The sequence below is a fragment of the Acomys russatus genome, chromosome 2, assembly GCF_903995435.1.
Source record: "Acomys russatus chromosome 2, mAcoRus1.1, whole genome shotgun sequence".
Taxonomy (NCBI): domain Eukaryota; kingdom Metazoa; phylum Chordata; class Mammalia; order Rodentia; family Muridae; genus Acomys; species Acomys russatus.
The window spans coordinates 25,422,628-25,445,236 of record NC_067138.1 but is presented as its reverse complement, the minus strand read 5'-3'; the positions used below and the strand labels follow the sequence as shown (position 1 = coordinate 25,445,236).

The 22,609-nt window shown below is 40.4% G+C and overlaps 1 protein-coding gene across 2 annotated transcripts in view; it reads left to right on the top strand.

Annotated features, from left to right (window-relative positions):
* Positions 1-22,609, top strand: part of Pcmtd1 (protein-L-isoaspartate (D-aspartate) O-methyltransferase domain containing 1) — a 72,729-nt gene that overhangs the window by 25,589 nt on the left and 24,531 nt on the right. Inside the window, exons 2-3 of one of the 2 annotated variants that reach the window (XM_051159411.1) lie at positions 6,209-6,630; positions 22,476-22,578. In XM_051159411.1, the coding sequence (XP_051015368.1) occupies positions 6,324-6,630; positions 22,476-22,578 (410 nt within the window). In that variant the 5' untranslated portion in view covers positions 6,209-6,323. Of the gene's footprint in view, positions 1-6,208; positions 6,631-22,475; positions 22,579-22,609 lie in introns of those variants that run through there. The other variant, XM_051159417.1, reaches the window with a different exon arrangement.

Below are 22,609 nucleotides of genomic sequence, written 5' to 3'. Positions count from 1 at the left end.
TCCACATAAAAGACCTTGCAGCATTTCTTTTCCTGTGTCTGGCTTACTCGCATTGCACAATATCCTCCAAGTTACATGTTGTAATGACATGTGGCTGAACAACATTTCATTATGTATTTATATGACTATGTAGCCCAAGCTGCCCTTAGAGTTGCTATGTAGTTGAGGATAGCTATGAACTTCCAATCATCCTGCGTCTACCTCCCAATGCTGGCATTATAGATGTGTATTGCCACACTCAGGTGGACACATTTTGTTTATCAGTTGCTTGATGATGCATACCATGCTGACCCGCATCTTACTGAATACTATAGCGATGATCATGAGAGTGTAGATGCCCATTCAGTAGGTTGATTACAGTTCTTTTGCATATATATCTTTAAGTGGGATTACAGGATCATTTGGTAATTTTGTTTTCAGTTTTCTAAGGAACCACTATATGTATTCTGTAATGGCTGTATTAATATTTCTACCAGCAATGCTAGAGGGTCCTGTTTCTACATACCCTTATCAACACTTTTTTTTGTTGTTGTTGTTTTGTTTTGTTTTTTTGTTTTTGTTTTTTTGTTTTTTGAGACAGAGTCTTTCTGTGTAGCCTTGGCTGTCCTGGATTCACTTTGTAGACCAGGCTGGCCTTGAACTCACAGTGATCCGCCTGCCTCTGCCTCCCAAGTGCTAGGATCAAAGGCGTGTGCCACCGGCATCATCAACACTTTTTCAAACTTTTAAAAAAGCATAATAGTCATTCTAACAGAGGTGATGTGATATCTTCCTGTATGTGTGTGCATATGTTTCTGTGCATACATATATGTGTGTGTGTGTCTGTGTTTTTGAAATAGGACCTTACTGTATAGCCCAGGCTGACCTTGAACTTTGGACTCTTCCACATCAGCCTCTCTAGTGTTAAAAGTACAGGTGTACCACTGTTCATGGTCTTATGGTGGTTTTGGGTTTTGTTTTCTTTTCTTTTTTCTTTTTCTTTTTCCCCTGGGGAGAGTCATGGTGAACATTTCTCATGTACATTTTGGACATACTTGTGTGCTCTTCCAAAGCTCAGTTTATCTCCTGTTCCCTGGCCGGGTTGTTTTTTTGTTTTGTTTTGTTTTTTTGCTTCCAAGTTGCAATCCTAGACATTAGCCTCAATCACATAGGTTGTTTTAAGTGTTTTCTTTCAGTGTATCAGCTGTCTTTTCATTATGGGTTCCTTTGCTGTGCAAAACTTTCTAGTTTGATGTAACCTCAGTCAATTTTTATTTGTGTCACCTCTGACTTTGGAGTCATATCCATAGTAAGTGTGGTCCCAGATGAATGTTGAGGTGTTAAGCAGTTCTTCTGTTGCCTGCCTGCCCCCTCCCTTCCCTCCCATCCTTTCTCCCTTCATTCCATTAAGTCTTACTGTTCAGCTTTAGCCATGTAGATTGGGCTGGATCAAACTTGCAGTATTCCTCCTGCCTTTGCCCTCCGAGTGCTGGAGCTGTAGGTGGGAACCACTGTGCTCTGCTCCTGCATTTTCTTCTTCTAGTAGTCTTACGGTTCGCATGTCTCATATTTACATCCTTGATTTGAAGTTTTACTTAGATGTTCATCCCTGTGTGAGTGTGCCCCATGTGTGTGCAGGTGCTTCTTCAGAGGCCACCTGAGGATGTTAGATCCCTTGCAGCAAGAGTAACAAGCCCTGTGGGTACTTGAAAAGAATTCCCCTTCTCTGCAGGAGCAGCAAGCACTCTTAATTTGGGAGCTCTCTCCCCAACCTTTTATAGCTAAATTTTTAATCCATTTGAATGTAGTGTGAAGTAAAGGCCCACTTTCAATTTTTGTTTGGGTACCACTTTTCCAAACACTGTTTACCTAAGAGATTGCACTTTCTTCAGTGTGCTGGTGTTGACACAGTCACTGAAAATTAGTGTGCACACTTATTTCTGGGGGCCTTGTGTTCCTCTGCCTGTTATTTGCCAGTGTCCTCCTGTTTTGCTTACTGAAGCTACTTGAGTGCACTTTGAAATGAGGTCATGTGGTACCTTTAGGAGTGCTTGTTTTGCTTACGATTGCTTTGGCTGTTTGCAGTCTTGTTTTTCTAAGTGTATTTTACGATTGTTGTTCTTGTGTGTGTGAAAAAAATGGCATTGGAATTTTGTATACATTGCACTGAGTCTGGATATTTTCTCGATCCTAATCCAGGATCAGGATGCCATCCTTGTTTGTATGGGTACACTATCCACTTATTTGTATGATGCAGCTTCTTGGGATTTTTACACTGCCCTTTTGCTACTGGCCATCTGGCTGAGGCCCTTTTCTCTACTGGGACAGAAACTACAGGCAGGGAGAAGCTCTTCAGGTGCTAGTTATGTCACCTCTCATTCTTGGCATTTGACAGTGGTGATCAGAGGTGATGGCAGGTACATGCCCTCTTATATTACAGCTCTTCTGCGGCCCTTGAGTTGTGGAACTCTCACATCCACATATGGCAGCTCTTGCTCAGGCCTAGCATGTTGGCATTCCTTAGTTACTAGCAGCTTTCGTTGTCAAGGCCTGTGGTCCTCTTCTCTCCTTCTTTTTTTTTTTCTTTTTGGTTTTTCGAGACAGGGTTTCTCTGTGTAGTCTTGGCTGTCCTGGACTCGCTTTGTAGACCAGGTTGGCCTCGAACTTACATCGATCTGCCTGCCTCTGCCTCCCAAGTGCTGGGATTACAGGCATGTACTACCACACTCGGCTTTGGTCTTCTTCTCTTTAAGGTCTTCTGCCCTTTAACCTCAGCTTTGCATGCTGTTCCTCTCTTTCCTGTTACAGCCCTGTCTGAACTGTTCAGCTGCCTCATTTAGGAGTCAGGTAGCCTGCTTGATGCTCCACTGCATTGCTCCTTTGCTGTCTGAGATGCCTCTTCCTTAAAATTAAGTTTTTTGTTTTTTGTTTTTGTTTTTGTTTTATTCTCCGCCTTCTCTCAGAAAAGAACGGGCCTCCCAGGGACCTGGACCAAACATGGCACAACAAGCTACAGTAACACCCGGCACATACCATCATATTAAGGCTAGAAAAGCCAATCTAGCAGGAGAAGGATCCTCTAAACAGGCAAAAGAGTCAGAGACAGCCCCACCTCTCCAGCTAGGAATCCCACAAGAATACCAAGCTATGCAGAGAACTTAGGCCAAACCGCTGCAGTCTCCCTGAACTTTGTGAGCACCCATGAGTCCTGGTCAGTTGGTTCTGTGGGCCTTGTTCTCACGGTGTCCCTGGCCTCTCTGGTTCCTCCAATCCTTCCTCCCTCTCATCAGCAAGACTCCCAGAGCTCTGATTGTTTGGCTGTGGGAATCTGCATCAGCTCCTATCAGTTGCTAGATGAAGTCACTCTGGTCTCTCTGATGACAATTATGCTAGGTTCTGGTCCCAGAACACTGCAAGCAGGACAGACTGTAGGTTGAAGGTTTTATGGCTAGTTTGGTGTCCCAGTCCCTCCACTTTAGGCCTTGCGCGGTTACTGAAAATAGATGTTGTCTTCTTTATAGCAGCCTGCACTGCTAGGAAAGTAGGTAAGAGGAGGCCTCTGAAGGGCAACTTGTTAAAGGCCTAATGTTGCAATAGGAGGAAAGGCAGCACAGGAGGGTGGCTCCCAGCCAACTCTAAGTCAGTCCGAGTGGCTTGCCCCTACAGCCAGAGGAAGGGCGTTTGCACTTATTACCGTAAACTCACATGCTAATGAGGCTTCCTTTTCCTGTCTTTTACAGTAGTGGTATTTAATCTTGCTAGGTCATCAGCATCTGATATGCTTCCACTCAGACTTACATAGGAATTATTGTAGGATCTTAGAATTCTCCAAGGCATGTGGTAGCAGAAAGTCTGATATAAGCTGTTTGAAACAGTTATGGCTGAAGCTGCATATTTCAGGAGTTGTAGTAGTATATTGTTTGGTGTGATGGTTTGAGTGAGAATGGCCCTCATATGCTCATAATGTTAGAATGCTTGGTCCTCAGTGAGTGGAACTGTTTGGAAAGGAATAGGAGGCGTGGTGTTGTTGGACGTGTGTCACTGGGGATTGGCTTTGAGGTTTCAAAAGCCAAAGCCAGGCCCAGTCTGTCTCTTTGTTTGTCTATCTGTCTCTCTCTTTCTATCTCTCTCAAATGTGCTCTCAGAGCTTCAGTGCCATGCCTACTTGCTGCTCTGCTCCCTCACCATGATTTTCATGGACTAGCTTTATGACATTGTGAGCAAAATCCCAATTAAATGCTTTATTTTATAAATTGCCTTGGTCATGATGTCTCCTCATAGCTGAACAATAGCTAAGACATAGACGGCATGCATGGTATGCTCAGATTAGTTGGCATTAGCATAAAGCTATTAATCTGGCAGGCTGATAGTCTTTTTGATCAGGCAGCCAGGTTGTATGCCCTCACAGTCCTAAGAGGCCAGGGTGGGCCACCTATTTGTAATAGGCTAAATAAAAGCCAAGTTAATATTGAAAATCCAGGAAAAGAGTATTTGTTTAATATTAGCAACACTTGGGAGAGGGACATTGAGATCCAGTGATGTCCTCTAGTCCATCTTCATGTCGTAACATGAGTGCAAGGTTTAAATATCATACATAATTAAGCAATGTGGTCTATTTGTGACCAACCCTCCCACCCTCACCCCTGCCCTAGTCCAGGAACTCGGGCCATTGGCTGTTTCTTCCCTTACAGTGATCCTGAGCCATACTGGGCATTGAACAGAGGGGCTTGTGCATGTTGGCCAAGAGCTTTGTCATTGGGTTTATCTCAGCTTTTCCCTGCACTTCTGCTCCCACGTTGAGTTTTGAGGGAAGATCTCACAAAGCCCAGGCTGGCCTCCAGTTTACTGTGTAGTTAAGGATGATTGTAGCCTCTGATCCTCTTCCACTCTCCATGTTGGGATTTTAGGTGTATACCACCATCCCTGGCATCTTTTTGAGACAAGATCTCTATCTGTTGCCCAGGTTGGCCCTGAACGTAATCAGTAGTCTAGGATAGCCAAGCGAATCCAATGTGTGGTCTTTGTGCTTCAGCCTATTGAGTAACTGGTTATGGGCCTGTACTACAAGGCCTGGTTCAAATTTGATGCATCTTGTGGTTTTGGTATGTTGGGTTTTTCTCTTTCAACTTTGTTTTTTGAGACTGGGTTTCTCTGTGTATCCTTGGTTGTCCTGGAATTTCCTCTGTAGAGTAGCCAGGCCTAGAACTCAGAGATTCACCTGCCTCTGCCTCCTGAGTGCTTGGACTAAAGGTGTGTGCCACCACCTCCTGGCTTCATTTTCACTTTCAGTTTTGTTTTATTTTCTCCCAGTTTAAGTTTTTTTTCTTTTGTTTTCAGTTTAAGTTTTTTAAGATACTGAAAAAAAAAATTTCCTTGAGATGTAGACTGTGGGCTGTTTGGGAACATTTAATGTTTCATTTTCAAGTACTTGAGAATTTTCCAGAACTTCTCCTGCCAATTGAGTTTGCTTTTACTCCATTATGCTCAAGAACATACTTGATGTGACTTCTGATCTTCCTGAGCACTGGCATCACAGGCATGCACTAGCATGTCTGGCTCTTTGCTCTCTTCTGTTTACTATCTGCTTGGAGTATATATTTTTTTCCAGCCTTTCCTCCCCAGTTACACATGTCCTTAAGGCTGAACTGAATGTCTCCGTATCGTCTTTTGATGACATGAGGTGATGCATGTTCACTCAGTGTTTAGGTATCATAAATATTAAATATTTAGAATGCAAACCATGTGGAATTATTGGCTTCTAAGGTTAGGAATTTTAAGTCATTAATCCAGGATTACTCTTACTATAAATGTAGCTAAATGATTCAGAGCATGATCTTTGAGTTAGAAAGACCTGGTACTAAGTTGGCAGCATCCTCATTCTCCAGACCCATATAGTGTGATGTGGCAGCTACCTGGTAGCTAGCTGCCTGTACCTTCTGCCACAGGTAGATGTTAAGGGTGTGAATCTGACAAAGTTGACTTAATTGAATTTTAAGTTGCGTGTAATTACAATCAGTTAATCTGTGGATATGTGACTTGTGGTCATCATTTAGGACCAGTACTAGGTAACTTAAACTTTTAGCCTTAACTTCCATGAATGTTATAACAATTAAGTGAAATAATCTATTTAAGTCGCTTAACATTGTGGCTAGAACAGAATGTATATTTGGGAAATGGTAGGTAAGTATTATGACACACATTAAACTTGTTTATTTTTACTCTTTTCCAGGTTTAATTTATTTTTGGAAATCAAGTTCAATATTAAAAAGAAAAAGCACACATTATTGGAAGCCATTTCTACTAATCCGTTACATTTTAACTTATGATTTGATTTGAATACTGTCATGGGAGGAGCTGTGAGTGCTGGGGAAGATAATGATGACTTAATTGATAACCTTAAAGAAGCTCAGTACATCCGAACTGAAAGAGTAGAGCAAGCCTTCAGAGCCATTGACCGCGGAGATTACTATCTGGAAGGCTACAGAGACAATGCTTACAAAGACTTAGCCTGGAAGCACGGGAACATACACTTGTCAGCACCTTGCATTTATTCTGAAGTTATGGAAGCTTTGAAACTTCAACCAGGATTATCTTTTCTTAACCTGGGAAGTGGAACCGGATATTTAAGTACAATGGTGGGCTTAATTTTAGGTAATTTTATTTTTGTAAATTTCCATTTATAAAGTGAGCTGAGTTTGCATGGCTCTTCATGACCTACAGTGTTTGTAACTGTGTCTGGTATGTCTGAAAGTGTTGGTTTAAAGCAGCATAGTTCTTTCATTGGTGTGGAAGCACACAGTTGTAGTAATCTCTCCTTTCCCAGCCCTGCCCGTGGGGGTTGGTCAGCTCGTGCACTATTCTGTTGAGTTATAGTAGAACAGTACTTGAAATCTAGCAGCTGGGCCTGGATCTGGAGCTCAGTTGGTAGGATACTTACCTAGCATGTACAAAGCCCTGCTGCGACCCGGTACTTCACGTTACCAGCATGGCGGTAGAAGAATAAAAACTCAAAATCATCCTTAGTTACATGCTGCATAATGAGTTTGAGACCAGCCTGGGACACATGAGACCTATTTCACACCCTCTTACCCCTTCCCAAAAGCAAGAAACTGAGGAGTATTAGGTGTATGTAAAGTGATACACAATTCTTTTTTTTTTTTTTTTTTTAGAAGAAGAAAAAATATTTAATATGATTTTTATTACCTCTAATTTTATTTATGAACTCGCCACAATCTCAATCAACATGTCACAACAATGGAATGACTTTGACAAAAACGTCAGGTCTTTTATCATTTATATTGGGACTAATATAAGAGCTGTTAAAAACAAGACACTGTGATGGAAGTAGGGACTAGTCAGTGCTGTAAAGTACTTCCCACATGGTAAAAGTAACAAAAATGAAAATAATATTTTAAGATTTTTTTTTGTGAAACTATTTTCCAAAGACATTCCAGAATCCCAATTGAGGGCACATTGGAAGCTTACATATTCACATATGTATATATTTATCATCTTCCACAATATTGGATTTTTATGTTTCAGGTTGTCTTTTCTATACAGTGTACCCAGTTACCTGGGAAAGCCTTGGCTTTTTAAAAAACTATTACCTGTGATACACAATTCTTGACCATTTTATTAGTGTCTCATTTTAAATGGAAAAGGAATTAATTGTGCCAGTCCTGAAGACAGGAGTGTGGAACTTCATGTGGCATTGCAGGGCAAAGCAGAATACTGGAGAAGAATAACAGAAAGAGCATATTGCAGCCTGTTTTGTGTCTGTTGTACCAGGCTTCTGGAGTGGGAGTAGAGCAAGGATCAAAAGGGACTCTCAGAGTGAATGCTGGCATTGTATCAGGCTCTGCAGCCCTTTCAATGTTTCCAGAAGTCCTTTGAAGAATATGTTATTATTGAGCTGCTATAAGTGAGTGAGGTTCAATTACTTACGTGAAATCACTGGCTAGAAGGTGAGTAGGAATACGGATTGCACGTGGGAAATTAGTGCATAGAGGGACCTCGGCTCCATAAGGCATGTTGCATAGAAAATGAGCACCCATGGGGTTACTAACATTGGCTTCCTCCATCACATTCACTGGGCTGCCTGGAAGCAGCTAAGGATAGCACTAAGATGGATGACATAAACTCTTGCCTCCGTGGCCTGGGACCAGTTTCCAAGAAAGAGAATGAACAGTTCCTGCCTCATGTGATGGCTTCTGTAGTTGAGCTATGTGCCAAAGTTACAGGTCAAGACTTGGGTTACATTCCTCCTACAGCAGTGGGGAGATGTAGTTGGAGGTTGTAAAGTAGAGACTGACACACACTGTCATAGGTGACTGTGTCTCTGCTCAGTTAAATGCAGTCACAATTTGTCACCGTCAGGTATTTTCAGGGCTGAAATCAGGGCTTGTTCTATGCCACTAGTCGTGTGATTTAATCATGGAACCTGTCATTTGATTCATAAAATGTGTGTGGCTTTTTTCACAACTGGATTAGTTTTTGATGTCACAAAATAGACAGTTAAAACCTTACGTTAGTATGATGTTCTTCTCTGTCCTCTGATAGGAACAACTTGTATCTGTACTTCTGTTGGTAGAGGCTTATTGAGAAGAGGTTTTGTCTCTTTGTTTCAAGACAGTTGACCCATTTATCCCCTGTTAGGGAGTCAGTCCAACCAAAGGTGTGTTGAGGTGTGTTTCCTCATCAGTAGCTTGACTAGAGTCATTGACTAGCCCCAGCCACCCACAGATTAAGTAATATGGCCAGATAGGTTCAAGACCTTAAGCTGGCCTTGAACTATATTATTTTGTCTTTTAATCATGGCCAGCAGCAGTGTTGGGGAAACAGACCCTCTGTTGTATAGTGTGTTAGGCATTTTTCTCTTGTAACAGAAGCCCAGTAAGCCATGGACATGTAGCTTACTATATAGCCATAGCTTCTGGATACTGTCTCAAGATTTCTTTGTCATCCTGCATAATTAAAACCAGAGTTTAATTATTATTCTTTTTATTAGAACTGTATAGTTGGTGAAAAATACTTAAAAATGAAGACAAGAAAGGACAATTGTGAGGCAATGATCATAGCTGAATTTTAATCTGCTAACTGCTCTACCCTACACCCTCATACTTTGATTTGTATTTCATGTGTTAAACCAGAGGGAGGGCAAACAAAACAGTCATGTGAACCTGGAGGAGTGCTTACACATAGCCTGTAATTCTCTGACTATGTGCGTGTGGCCCCTCCTGCATGGCCGCCACATTAAAGAAGCCTGTTGCTCGGCATGTGCTTGTCATGGTTCTGTTACAGTGATGCGGGCAGCAGCTGGGGAGCAGGCCGTCTCTGGTTTGCTAGTATGCAGTTCAGGGATAAGATGCCTTTGGGGACTTCTTGTCTCACCTCAGAAAGTGGAGTATGGAGGATGGGCCATAATTAGAGCATTCTTGTTCAGTGAGGGGAAGTTAGAGTTTTCTTCAGATAGTTTTTGACAGTTAAAGTATACTTGAAAACAGTTATCTGTAAGTTTCATTTTGCTCCAGACTTGGAGAGTAGATCACTTCAAACCCTATTATGTTGGATTAAAACATCATCTTCAGTTCCAAATTCAAAATGAATTCTGTTCTGCTCATGTAACTGTCTTCCCAGAGCTCAGGATTTTTACAGAGGAATCTCAGCACTATATTTGTTCCTGTACAATTAAATGGAGAGAACGAAAAAGAAGCTTCCCAAAACTTTTAAAATTGAATTAAATACCAAACCATCACCATTCCTGTCATTCTTATAGCTGCTGATTCAGGCAGGGGTGGTTCCTCTTCATCCCATTCCTTTTAGCTGGGCGATTTATTCTGATTTTCCTGATGGAACCTATATATAGAGTGTGTGTGTGTGTGTGTGTGTGTGTGTGTGTGTGTGTGTGTGTATTAGGATGTTAAATAATCCTTATTCAGAATGCTTATGTTGCCTTTGCCCTCAGAAAATGTTCTCCCTCTGCATTTGTATATGTCTTTGCTCCCCCTCATCCCCTCTTCTTTAATAATGTATAGTTTATATACTATAACGCTTATCCTTTCCCTGTTTTATTTTTATTTTATATGTATGAGTGCCTTGCCTTCACATATGTCTGTGCACCATGTGTGCGCCTTGTTCTTTTGGAAGCCAGAAAAAGGCATTGGACCCCCTGAGACTAGAGTTACAGAAAGCCGTGAGCCGCGTGTGGGCGCTGGCAATTGAATTGGAAGAGCAGCCAGTACTCTTACCACAGCCATCTCTCCAGCCCAAGTTTACGGTTTTTAAGTCTTTAACTTGGTGATTTATTACTAGAAATGTAGTGTTGTACTAACTTTGCCACAGTCTAATCTTTAACTGCCTCTGTTGTTAGGCTGTGTTCAGTCGTTCCCACTCTTGGTTCCTGCTGTAGCCTTGGCAGGCAGCTGCTCCTCTAGGTTGCCTTCTGGGCCTTTACTAGCAGTAGGAGCACACAGTGTTCTTTGCATCTGGTTTCTGACACCCAGCTGTGGCTTCACAACTCACTTGTGGAGTCCGTGACCCCAGGGATAAATGTCATCACATTTTTGTTTAAATCAGTTCACAATTGATTTTTTTTTTTTTTTTTTTTTTTTTTTACTGCTGTTGCCTATTTGTGAGTACTGCCCTGAGAATTCTATAGAAAGTCTTGGGTAGACAATTTCTTTCTCCTGTGTAGATCACAGAGCTGGGATTGTTGGGCAGAAGGTAAAATTATGTTTGCTTTTTAAGAAATTGCCAGACTTAAAATTTGGCCTCAGCACCACCAAAAACTTAGGGCCTTGTGTATACTAAGCATACATTCAGTCTACCACTGAGCTTCACCTCCCTTTTAAGACTTGGAGCCTTTTATTCTTTTAGTAGCCATATAAGTGGATGTGAATTGTTGGTTCATTGGCGGTTCAGTTTGACACTTCCATAATTAATGAAGTGAGCATCTGTTCAGTACTAGTTGGTTATTTGCATAGCTTTGGTGCAGGGTCTGTGCAAGGTTTTCCCCTGCTCTTTGCACGTTATTATTGTTGCTTGTATTCCTTTGTGCTTTGTATGTAAGCATTTTTAGCATAGGATTTTATAATGTTTCTTCAGATTCTGTACAGACGTCCTTAAAGTGGTCCTGCCCCAGCTCCTTGTTCCTGTGAGATAGAACACATCCTCCTAAGGGAATTTCTATTTCCCACATTAAGTGTTGGTTTTAGTCTTGGTCCTTTATTCTGTGTTTTAAGAAAAGATTTCTGAATTTTAAGTAATGATGAACATTCTTCAAAGTGACTTGGTTTTGGTTGTGAACAAATATCTCTTGAGAATGTTTTCTCTTAGTCTTATCATACTTAAGCTGTCAAAGTGCCTGTGTACACTGCACTGTTTAGTCCTATATAGGCATCTGTGCATCTTGTTTTCCATCCCAACATCGTGTATTCCATTATTAGCATGCCTTTAAAAAACAATTTTTTTTTCACACCTGCTTCCTTGTGATTGATTTTCAGTTCATGCCTTTTTTTCCCCACTGTGCCTGCCCTCTTGCCATTAATATTCCCTTTTCTATTTTAGTATTCATATGTTCTATTCTCTGATTCCCTCTCAAAGCTTCCTTTTTCTTGTCTCATGGATGCCTTTCTTGTTTTTGGAGCCTCTATTCTCCTATCTGGATGTTTAGATGTAATAGGAGGTAAGAGCCACCTATGTGAGCAACCACACAGAGCTACCTTGCTTTATATTTTTTTCAATTTCACCCATTTTACTGTAGATTTTTTTCTTTACAGCTGAATAATATTCCACTGTCTGTATGCACCACCCTTTTATTATGTGTTCATCTGTTGATGAACATAGGTTGATTTCACTTCCCTGCTTTTGTTAGTAGAGCAGCAATGTAAGTGTCTGTGGTGTCATAATGAGTCACCCGTGCTTGTTGCTGCTGCTGCCTCTAAAAGTTGGTGTTCTGGTGATTTTCTTTATGGTTATTATTGCTGCCTTTTACAAATTAATAGCAGCAAATGGCATGCAGATAACATACCATGGAATCATTCATTTTCAGAGTAATTGTTTCTCTAGGTTTATTACATCAAACATTGTTAGAAAGTGTGAGGAAATCCCCTTAGTGATAGAAAGGTATTCTAAATGGTTTACTTGTCTATGTTTGGTATTAACATCTCTATAGCAGATGCTCCTTTTTGCTTTTGCCAAATTTAGTTGTAAGGTTTATGAGTGCAGTGCTTTTGTGACCCCCTCCCCAATGAATTTAGCACTTTTGTAGCTCCTAAGAATGCAGCACTTTGGTGCAGCTCTGATGCAGAGGAGAAGAAATGTTGAGTCACTTGTGTGTGTTCCTACTAGAAGTGCAAGAATTCTCTTGCTTGTGTTGGGCAAGACACTGCATTGAACTGAGGCCAGTGAGTGGAGCTTGAATCTTAAATATGACACCAGTCCCTGTGACAACCTTAGGCAAGTCACATTCTGAGTTTTAGTAAAATTAAGTAGATTCTATCACGATGAAATTTTAGTATGTAAAATTGTAATCTATCCTTCTCCATCTCCCGCCCCTGTCTCTGTGTCTCTGTGTCTCTGTGTCTCTGTGTGTGTGTGTGTGTGTGTGTGTGTGTGTGTGTCTGTCTGTCTGTCTGTCTGTCTCTCTCTCTCTCTCTCTCACACACACACACAGAGTGTTCCTTTTGACAGTGTTTGTTGGACTTTACAGACTATAACTACTAGAAGAGTAGAACACTTTCAGAAAACTACTGCCTTTTTGCATTTGTTTCTCTGTGTGAAAGAGTTCATGAACCAGTCTTGTAGTATCAAAGCTCACAGCTGTAGAATTGTTTCTTTCCTTGTGGTACAGTCGTCCTTAGGCTATGTTGTGTGTTAAGCTGAGTGTGTCAAATAGTGGCAGAAGTTGACTATAATTCACAGGCTTCCTTGGTTTGCAGGGAGGCTTTTGTTTTCCCTGGAATCACTCTTCACATTCTGCTTAAGTCTGCCTTCTAACAGAGTCAGCCTATTCCATTCTTGAACTTTTATTTATTTGTGTGTGTGCCACGTGCATACATGCACACATGTATAAGAGAGTGTTTCATGCAGTGTGTTGTGTAATATTCATACTTTTACTGCCCTCCTTTCCACTCTTGAACCCTTCTTTCCATTAGTCTTCCCCTCTCTGTCTTTGTTTCAGACGCAGTTACGTGTGTGAGCACAATAGAGGCTATTTACTGGTGCATGGGTAGCTTACCAGTGTCCATACTCCTGAAGAAAATGATACCCCTCCTCTGCCAAAAGCTCATCAGGGAAGGATAGAGGGGTTCAGTAGCACATCCCTCTCCTTCATCCATAATGTAATATTGCAGGCAATAGACATATGTGGGTCTTCTGCAGGCATCCTCAGCTGCCGTGTGTTCATGATTGTCAGGGTTCGGACCTGTTGTATCTTGAACACAGTGTTTCATAACACCCCTTTTCTCTTTGGATGTCTAATTTCCAGAATGCCTACTGTTTTTGTAAATGCTTTGTCCATTAAACAAAGCAAAACAAAACAAAACACCCTTTAGTTTTCTCCTATAGTGAAGGATAGATCTCACTTTTATTTTATTTTATTTGGTTTCAGTATCCTTGATTGTTGAAGGACCCATGAATTTCCACAACCTCAGAGTCTCCCTGCCCAGGTCTGGACATGGACTTTGGAGAGGACTCCCAGCCTGCATCCTTACACATTCAGTCCATGTCCTCAACCAGTCCTTCCCTCAGTTCTTTTCCACACAATACAAAAAATTCATTATATTTTCTTCTTTGTCCTGTGTTTCTTTTCTTGGTGAAAGGCGCAGTTTTCTTCTAAACTGCCTTAGGTAAAGACTTGAATATCAGCCTCTTTAATCTTACACCATAGAGCAGGCAACACATTCAATGTCCAGGTCTTAAAACCCAAAAGTAAAAAAGCATGCTTTGAAATGGCTTTCCTTTTTTTTTTTCTTTTTCTTGCATTTAATCCAATGACTTCCTCACTTGCACGGTAACATGAAGCCCTAAGGGCACCTTGATTTTTAAATAATACTTACGTGATGGATGCCTACAGGGATGAGAATTAGCTTGAAGTGAAAAGAAAATTGTCTTACAGATAAAAAGTAAATATTTAATGTCTTCAATTTTTCTATTAAATTAGGTTTGAATCTAATATATTCATTTGTAAGACTTATTCCCTAATACTGGTTTTGGTATAAATTTGCAATTTCTTTCCTTTATCATATGCTTATGAAGTATTTACATTAGACCCTATATCAGCTGCTGAGAATGGCCAGTAGAGAACCATAGCACTTCTCTATTAGCTCTTCATTCTGCTCCATAAAAACACATTTTGGTGAGTCAGTCTTTGGCTGGCCCTGATGCCTTCAGGTGCCATAAATGTGAGATGAGCATTGTAGTGGCAACTGTAATTCCAGCACAGAATGGGAGGCTTGAAGTTCAAGACCAGCTTGAGCTACAAAAGAAGACCCTGTCTTTAAAAACAAAACAAAACAAACAAACAAACAAAACCAGGGGGAAAAGTCTAAATTCTGGGGAAATTAATTTTGGCAAAAGAATTTGGATCAAGCTCTGAAGCTCCATAAATTTGGGAGTCGGGGTGGGGGTAGAGGAAGAAATATCATGAATTTGAAAAAATCCTTAATTACATATCAAGTTCAAGAGTTCAATGCCAGACCAAACTGCAATGAGACTCTGTCTTAAAAGCCACTAACAACAAAAAATTCATGAGGTAGTGTCTCAACAATTGCTAAAATGAAGTAAAAAGGAGAAGTGGTAGTTATGTCTTGGATGAGTCTGGTGCCTTTTAAGATGTTAACTGGCAAATTCTAGCACTTTTTCATTAGGCTTTTTCCAAACCCAGAGAGGAGAGATAAGTTTCTCATCTTGAGAATCACTAAACTGTTACATGGCAAGACTTAGGAAAAGGTGGACAGTAGTTGTCCTTGATCACTGTTAGATAGAATATGCAGAACTCTGAGAACCGCACACGCCCTCCCTCCCACGTGTTTGGTTTGCTGGGGGACCAGAGCCCATGCAGTTTAGGTTTGAGCTTAACTGTAGCCAAAGTGATCTTGACTCCTGATCCTCTTGTTTTCACTTCCCAGGTGCAAGGATTACACACACGGTGTCATGAAACTAGCTGTCTAAGTTCTGACACGCTGTGCTACTATAATTCAGTTTTACCTGTCATATCTACAAATTTAGTTACTTCAATTTCTAAATGTCTTATTTAATATAACTAGAGTTGCTGTTTGTGTTCTTATGCTGTCCTTTAGTCATTTTGCTGTTTCTGTTGATGGGATGTGGCTTCAGCTATTAAAAACAAGGAATTTCCAAAATTTGTGGACAAATGGATTGAACTAGAAATGATCATAATGAGTGAGTTAACCCAGAAGCAGAAAGACTCAGATGGTATATACTCACTTATATCTGGACACTAGCCCAAGGGGCATGTCCCATGAAAGTCTTCACTTATCAGGAAAGTGGGACAGAGGAGAGGACATCCTATTGGGACTTTAGGCGAGAGAAGCATGGGAAAATGGGGAAATAGAAGGATCCAGAGGGTCCTAGAAATCTACAAGAAGAACATTATGATGACGGATGTATCTCAGCCCAGGGGTCCTGCTCAAACAATGACACCATCCAAGAACTATACATGTAGTAAACATTGAACCCTGACCCAGATCTAGCCAATGGACAGGGCATTCTCCACAGTTGAGTGGAGAGTGGGGACTGACTTTCCACAAACTCTGGTGCCCCATATATTTGACCACGTCCCCTTGATGGAGAGGCCTGGTGGCACTCAGAGGAAGGATAGCAGGCTACCAAGAAGAAACTTGATACCCTATGAGTATATACAGGGAGAGGAGGTCCCCCTCAGTCACAGTCATAGTGAAGGGGAATAGGGGGAAAGTGGGAGGGAGAAATGAGAGGATACAAGGGATGGGATAACTATTGAGATGGAATATGAATGAATTAATAAAAAATTAAAAATAATATAACTAGGGTTATTAATAACCAATATAATTTATTAAAAGGTATCTTATATGTCTAATTTAATATAATTGACTGTATATTGGTTTCATAGAAACCAAATAGCCAGTTCATCTACTCCCCCTTGTGGTAAATATTAAGGCTTAGCCAAATGTTTTTACATTAGTCATTGTTAACTTTTGGTATTACTTTACAAATGAAAACAGAGATTCGAATGGTCCAAAGCACTGAGAGTTACTCATCTGAGTTGGGCATGGTGGTATATGCCTTTAACCCTGTCCTGAGGCAAGAATACTGCTGTGTGTGTGTGTGTGTGTGTGTGTTTGTTTTAGAAAATCAGGGTGGGCTTTGTATAATAATTAGGAAGGGTACATTTCTGCACCAGAGCCCTGGATGTGTGTTATTACTTTAGCCTGACCAGGCCACACCCTAGAGGGATTGCCTTTGGCATGTGTGCAGTAGGACCCAGGAATAATGGCTTTAAACAGGTCATGTTTGTCCTACTTTTATGTTCCTAGGTTATTGATGTACCATCATGGCTGAGAACCACTTCTGTAGGTTAGAATGCTGCTTGTGTCCCTAACATGGTCTGTAAGAGGAGATAGATCATGTCATAATTTCTGATGGTCTGTTACCTCTGATACTTCCCTGCAAAGGAGGCACTTTTAAGTAAGCAGTTGTGGATCCTCAAGATTCCTTTTAGAGTAAAAAATAATTTCCAGGAAGTAGTTGATTAATCCTAGGTTGCGGCTGGGCATGGTAGCACACGCCTGTAATCCCAGCACTCGGGAGGCAGAGGCAGGTGGATCGCTGTGAGTTTGAGGACAGACTGGTCTGCAAAGTGAGTCTCGAGGATAGCCAAGAATACACAGAGAAACCCAGTCTCAAACCGCCCCCCCTCCTCGAAAACAAAAACAAAAACAACCAATCCTAGGTTGTTCCACAGGGAAGAACACCATACAGTTTGGCTTTAAGTGTTCCCAACTGAACTTGCAGGTCTGATCATTTCCTTCTAGTGGTTCTTCCAGTTCTCTGTTAAGATCTCCCTTTGTCTGGATTGTGTTCTGTGAATTAGCCTTATATAAAATGCCAATAGCAGAGTGAGCATCATTTGTGTAGTGTAAAGCTTTGGGTCCTGCGGATGGCTATTGTATGTGTGTTATCAGGTGAAGAAGACACAGCTGCAAATAGAATAGTTACTGCGTTTTATCTAGTAATTACTGACCGTTACATGTACACTTTTATTATTGACTAACTGATGTATATGTGAGCCGGTTAGGGCTAGGTATAGTTGTTAAAAGAGATAATTGGTCTTTATTACATTAGAATTTTGTTACATTTGTTATTTATGATATATGAACTTTAGTCAGTCTTAAGTAATTTCTAATATATAGACTAGATATTTCTTAGTACTCTTATTTGTTTTAATAAACTGTTTCTTTCAATTTTCTCTTTGGAAGTTAATTGTTAAAAGCTGTATCAATTGTTAGTATTTTCTCTTTAAAACTGTTTATTATAGAATGAAGCCTTTATTATTTTATAATCTTTCTTGGCTTCTTTGAATAAATAGCATTGAATTGTATTGAATACAAAATCACATTCACATTTCATCTAGAGAACTGTTTTCTTTCTTCCCATTGGCAACTTATACTGTTGTTTGATATACATAATAATGCCTTTTTTAAAAAACTAAACTTTCATAGTGTTTTATTTTTTTATTTTTATTTTATCTTCTCCTTCCTGTGACAGGATCTCATGTAACCATTTTGGCCTTGACTAGGATAAACAGCTGAAGATCACCTTGACCCCTGTGTAGATTTAACATTTCACGTGGGGTAGGGTGGCGTGAGCGCATGCCACAGCAGGCTTGTAGCGCTCAGAGGCCATCCCCAGGTGTTGGTCATCACTCTTCTACCTTGTTTGAGACAGAGATTCTCTGTTGTTATTGTTGCATAGCTAGACTAGTCAGCCTGTGAGCTTCTGGGGTTCTTGCTTGGCCTTCCATCTGCAGTAGGAACACGGGGATTGCAGACAAGCTAAGGAGCTTGGATTTAGATGGGTTCTGGGATTCAGAATTGGTTTCCCATACTTTCACAGCAAGCACTTTTCTGTTAACACCTCCTTAGTCCTAGCCTGTTAGGTTTTAATTGACAGGTTGCATGTGTTCATGGGTAGAATGCTTGCTTTTCTTTTCTTTTCTTTTTTCTTTTTTCTCTCAAGACAGGGTTTCTCTGTGTAGCCTTGGCTGTCCTGGACTCACTTTGTAAACCAGGCTGGCCTCGAACTCACAGCGATCCACCTGTCCTTGCCTCCCACGTGCTGGGATTAAAGATATGCACCACCACACCCAGCCCAGGTAAAACACATTTTAACAGTGTATAATGAGATGGCATTCCTACCTTAGACGTTTCAGTCTCCACTTTCAGAAGTAGCTGGCTGTGCCTTCAGTTTCCTGTGTCCTATTTCCCTGTGGTTCTCTTTTTGAGTTGTAACTATCAGCATTGTCCCACATTTATGACAACTTGATGTGTTCTAGTTGAGAGCACATTCTGTGACTATAATAGCATTGCTATTTCAGCTCTGCTTTTTACTTTTTTACCATTATTTGTGTGTGTGTGTGTGTGTGTGTGTGTGTGTGCGCGCGCGCGCGCAGGCGTGTGTTCCTTTGAATATGTGTATAAGAGTACAGGTGCCTCTGGAGGCCCTTGGAGCTTGAGTTACAGGCAGGAGTTTGAGACTAGGAGCCCGAGTCCTCTGCAAGAGCAGCACATGCTCTTAACTGCTGAGACTCCCCTCCTGTCCATGGATCCTGCCTTTACTAATATCTTTTATCTTTTAATTTTGATTTACTGCTAATGGCTTGGTTATTACGTGATAAAGATATGCCTCCATGTTGCTTTAAAATTAAACAATTCCATTTTAAAACAAAGGTCTGTATTATCTTTTAATAGTGTGTTCTCTGTATATATTTATGCTGTGTTTGAAAATAGTTTTTAATATATTACTGAGGGAAAATTGTTTTCCCCCCAACTATATAGTTGAGACTTTAAACTTGATCTTGTTGCCCCAGTCTGCTGAGTATGGTGTTACAGCTGGACCACCATACATTCTACTTCTGAAATTATTAACTGTCTTATGTTATGATGATATGAAAAATAAGTTAGGTAAGAAAACATATTCCTTAAGATGGGTCATAAGAACAGTGGCTATTTTTCCAGAGAACCTGGGTTCAATTCCTAGCACCTACATGGCAGCTCACAACTATCTACCACTCTCACTCCTAGGGATCTGATACCCTCACATGGAGGAAAAATACAATGAAATTTTAAAAAAATATACAAAATGCTCTTTCAGAATGATGAGAGTAGGAGAAATAGTCTTCCCCAGGAAAGAGTACAGCAATTGGTTATCCAGTACCAAACGGTCAGCCCTGAAACCGTACATACAGGTAACATCATATATCCTGTGAAGGTTGTATTTATGTAGTTAGGAATATATATGTAATAGATATGTAAATATAATATATGTATGTAACAAGAGTTAATAGAAAAAAGGTCATGGATTTGAAAGATGGGTTCAGAGGGTTTGGGAGGATGGAAAGGAAGGGAGAATAATATACTTATAACCTCCAAAAATAAAAGATAGTTACAGAAATGTCCCATTTCTGAAAGCTGATAAGAGTGCTTTAAGACAGTAATGGAAGCATCTTGAAGTGAGGAACAGCCTGTCTTTGTCCTTTTGACCTAGTCTCAAGTCTACACTCTTGTGTAAATTAGGCAGCTTGAAATAGCAATGGAAACCTTCATTTTCAGATTCTTAGCTTTTGCATTTGGTCTTATAGGAAATATAGAATGCTAGCAATATTTTGTTCGTATCTTATTTTTGCACAAAGTGTTCGAAAATTATTACTAAAGTATTAATGGATAATGGGACCCCAAGTTTCTCTTAGATTTTACCTGAGTGGATCATGGAAGATAGAAGCAAATTGAGATTAATTTGGTGGTAAGGCTTTTCTTACCTGTAGTATTTATTAAGTGATTACAGTTTGATATTAACTTTTCACTTTAATTTTTAATAATTTTTATTTCAAGTTAAAAATGAAAATGGTACTTGAAAGACACAAGTAGCTGATGCATGTGGTCTCCCATGTCTACAGACAGGTGAGGTGGACAAGGCTAAGACGACTTTCAAACAATTTCAGCTACTGATAGCTGCAGTTTTAAAAGTGCCATTTTCTGACAGGTGAAGGAAAATACCAGCCAGCATTTTCTACACCTCAGCTTCAGTTATAGGTGACTGTCTCTAAGACAGCTTTAACTTGAACAAGCTTTAAAGCACATACTTCTATTACTATTACTTTATTGTACAAGGTTGCACAAGGCTATTTTCGTGTCTGTAATATACTTTGAACGTATTATCTCCTTAATCTACCTGACTCTCCTCCAAGTGTTTCTAGGCTGAACTTTCTCTGGCATGTATAGACTCTTGGAAACTCAAGTTCTTAGGATGCTCAGATTGGGTATGTGTTAAAGGGTGACATCACTGTGTGTTGGATTCTACGTATAATTTGGGGGTGGGGATTTTTTTTAAAAAAACATCTTTTACTGCTTTTAGTATCAGGAAGTATTAAATGATGTTGGACTGACATTTCAGTTTTCGGATCAAAGCTTACCAGTTTACAAGGAAACAGTAAAGAAGAAGTGCTTAGGATTGCCTCAGTTTGCTCATGTTTAAAAACATAATATTTCAGGTTGGTTGGCATGGTGACTACTGCCTATAATCCCATTACTTGAGAAGTGACAGGACCAACTCTTGAAGTCATTCTCCATTGCATAACATTTCAGTGTGACCTTGTCTCAGCTCCCCACCCCACCTCCCAAACAAAAACAAAACCTCACCAAACTGAAGGGGGGGAGGAAAGAAACTAATCCCTGTGTTGTGTTTGCTGAGTCAAATTCTTTGTTAAAATTTCTTGTCTAAATACATTTTCTTGGTAAAAATCAGTTTTCTGTTTTGTTTAAATAAGTAATTAAAAAGAATGTGATGGCAAGAGAAAGAATATACATTTGATATTTGATTCGAAGACTGTGAACATTTTGTGTCAAATTTTTTTGTACTCTCTGAACATCTAAATTTGATCATCTGTAGTTGACTCTCTTTACTTTAAAGTACTTCATGGTTAATAAATACAAGTCTGAAATTCATTGTCTTGTGACAGACAGTAGAGGACATCTCCAGTTACAGAATTATTTTAAGGAAAATTATTAAGCTAGGCATGGTAGCACACACCTTTAATCCTAGCATTCCAGAGGCAGAAGCAGGAGAATGTCTAAGTTCAGGGATAGTTGGGGCTACACAGAGAGCGACTCCCTCCCCAAAACAAGATTCAGAAGAAAACACAACCTTCTCAGGATATCTCTCAGACTAAAAGAATACAAAGCACACACCTGTTAGGTTCCATTTCAGCTGATGAGGAGAACTTGCGGTTCAGCTGCAGTCATGTGACTACCTTTGTAAGGATTGTGGACACAGGATGTGCAATAGTAACCTTAGTAAATACTGTGCCCTAGATCTCCGTGAGAAAATATTATCTGCCACTTACAGGGGAGCATTGAGTAAGCTCAGCTCTCCAGCCCTTCTCCGTGGAGGTCTCTTCAGCCATCACCATGTGTAAACAGAAGTATGGTGTCAAAGGCATGAAGTTTTCTGGAACTCTTAACTGCACACGTGAGGACCACCAGATTTTGAATAAATGATAAGTAAAGGTTATGGTAAAGATTCTTTTTTTTTTTTTTTCTGAGACAGGGTTTCTCTGTAGCCTTGGCTGTCTTGCGCTCCCTTTGTAGACCAGGCTGGCCTCAGACTCACAGGAATCCACCTGCCTCTGCCTCCCAAGTGCTGGGATTAAAGGTGTGTGCCACTATTGTCCGGCTTTATAGTAAAGATTCAGCCTCAGCTGGCTATGGTGATGCTTGCATCTTTCCCCTTACAACTCTGGAAGTTGAGGCAGGAGAATCAAGTTAGAGACTGGCATGGACTACATGGTGACTTGAAGGCCAGCCTGAGGACGCAAGTTAGCAACACAGTGGGCTGGAGGGGCAGATGGTGCCTGGGACAAGGTCTGGTTCCAGACTCAGAGCTGCAAAGTGTCACCACCACGTAAACCTGGAGATCTGTGATTACTTGGACCATAGATTCCTGCCAAAAATATGTCTTTGGAGACCTGTAAGTTAATAGCCCTATAATCTCTCGCTACTGTGTTCACTCCCTCTTCCTCGTCATAGAAAGTAGGCAAACACCCCTCCACCTTACTATACTGAATCTATGTACATAGTTTTTCATTCAGCTCTAAAATCCAGCTAGTAGATGTTTGCCTATTTCTTGCCCTCTTTAAATGCCATGGATAGATAAGTGCACAGAAAGTAGAACTCTGGGGCATATCATTAATATTGTTGTAAAAACCGCTGCTACAATTACAGGTCCTTTTGGAATAAATCATGGGATTGAACTTCATTCAGATGTGGTGGAATATGCCAAGGAAAAACTGGAGAGCTTCATCAAAAATAGCGATAGCTTTGATAAGTAAGTATTTATACCCGTAGTTTCACTGTAA